The 1,212-nt window shown below is 69.6% G+C and overlaps 1 protein-coding gene across 1 annotated transcript; it reads left to right on the top strand.

Annotated features, from left to right (window-relative positions):
- Positions 1-112: 112 nt before the first annotated feature.
- EMIHUDRAFT_125307 (hypothetical protein) lies at positions 113-1,200 on the top strand (the record flags this gene model as incomplete). Its single annotated transcript, XM_005757456.1, has 1 exon — positions 113-1,200. A coding segment is annotated over one exon (1,088 nt), but the record flags the coding sequence as incomplete, so codon positions are not given.
- Positions 1,201-1,212: the final 12 nt, after the last annotated feature.

Consider the following 1,212-nt stretch of genomic DNA (forward strand, 5'->3'; position numbering starts at 1 on the left):
TAGGTATATTACTAGGTCGCCGGCAGTGGCGGTGGCGGCGGTGGCCGCGCAGGTCACCGTCGTCAGCACAGGCTCGGCGTCGTCATCGGCGGCGAGCGGAACGTCCTCGTCGATGAGCGCGGCGCTCGCGCCGTCGAGCCTCGCCGCCTCGCTCGGCATCCCCGCGTCCGCCATGGCCACCACCACCACCGTCGTCGGCCCGCCGCACCCGCCGCCCGCCGTGCCGCCGCCTACACCACCGCCGCTCGAGCCACCCGCGCCACCGCCGCCGACGCCGCCGCCGTCGCTCTCGCCGCTGCCGCCGTTACTGCTGGCGACGCCGCCTCCGCCGTCGCCGTCGCCGTCGCCGCCGCCCTCGCCTCCTCCGCCGTCGCCGCCGCCCTTTCCACTGCCCTCGCCTCCTCCGCCGTCGCCGCCGCCCTCTCCGCCGCCCTCGTCGCCGCCGTTGCACCCCGGCTGGGTCAGGCGGAATGTTGTGAAATTATCTGTGACGGTGGCGGGTTCGATCGAAGCCTTCGACAAGGACAACTTCACGTCGCGCCTTGCACCCGCGGTAGGAGTGCTGCCCGAAACCATCTTGCTCGTGGTCTCTGCCGGCGGCAGCGTGGTTGTCGACGTCACGTTCGTGGTCGCCGATGCCAGCGCCGCCTCCAGCCTGGCAGACAATGTGCAGAGCGTGACCAGCGACGCTTCAGCGTTCAGCTCAATGGTTGGAGTCTCCGTGGAGAGCGTCACCAATCCCACCATCGAGGAGCAGCTCATCCCTGGCCCATCCGCCCCGCCCGTCCCGCCGCCACCGGGGGCACCGCCGCTCCCGCCGCCACCAGCAGCGCAGCTGCTCGACCTTCGCACGGCCACCACGTACCAGGACTCGAGCCTTTTCGACAAGCAGGCGCCCGTGAGCGATCTTTCATATGCCGACAGCACGACGGGACGACCGTGGGCCGAGTGCGGCCAATACACAAGCCAATGGTGGGGCGTCGACCTCGGGAGCGAGGTGTATGTGCGCTACGTGCGGCTGCAGAACCGCAACGACTGCTGCGCGGAGCGGCTGACGGACGTCGACATCTATCTCGGCTCGACGGCGGAGACGTTCACGGGCAACGCGCTGGTGAAGTCAGACGTGAGCGTGTTGTCGAACGTGATGTTGGAGGTGGAGATCAACGCGCTGGGGCGCTACATCTACCTCAACCGGCCGTGGTCTGCGACGGG

Source organism: Emiliania huxleyi (assembly GCF_000372725.1).
Source record: "Emiliania huxleyi CCMP1516 unplaced genomic scaffold EMIHUscaffold_9001, whole genome shotgun sequence".
NCBI lineage: Eukaryota > Haptophyta > Isochrysidales > Noelaerhabdaceae > Emiliania > Emiliania huxleyi.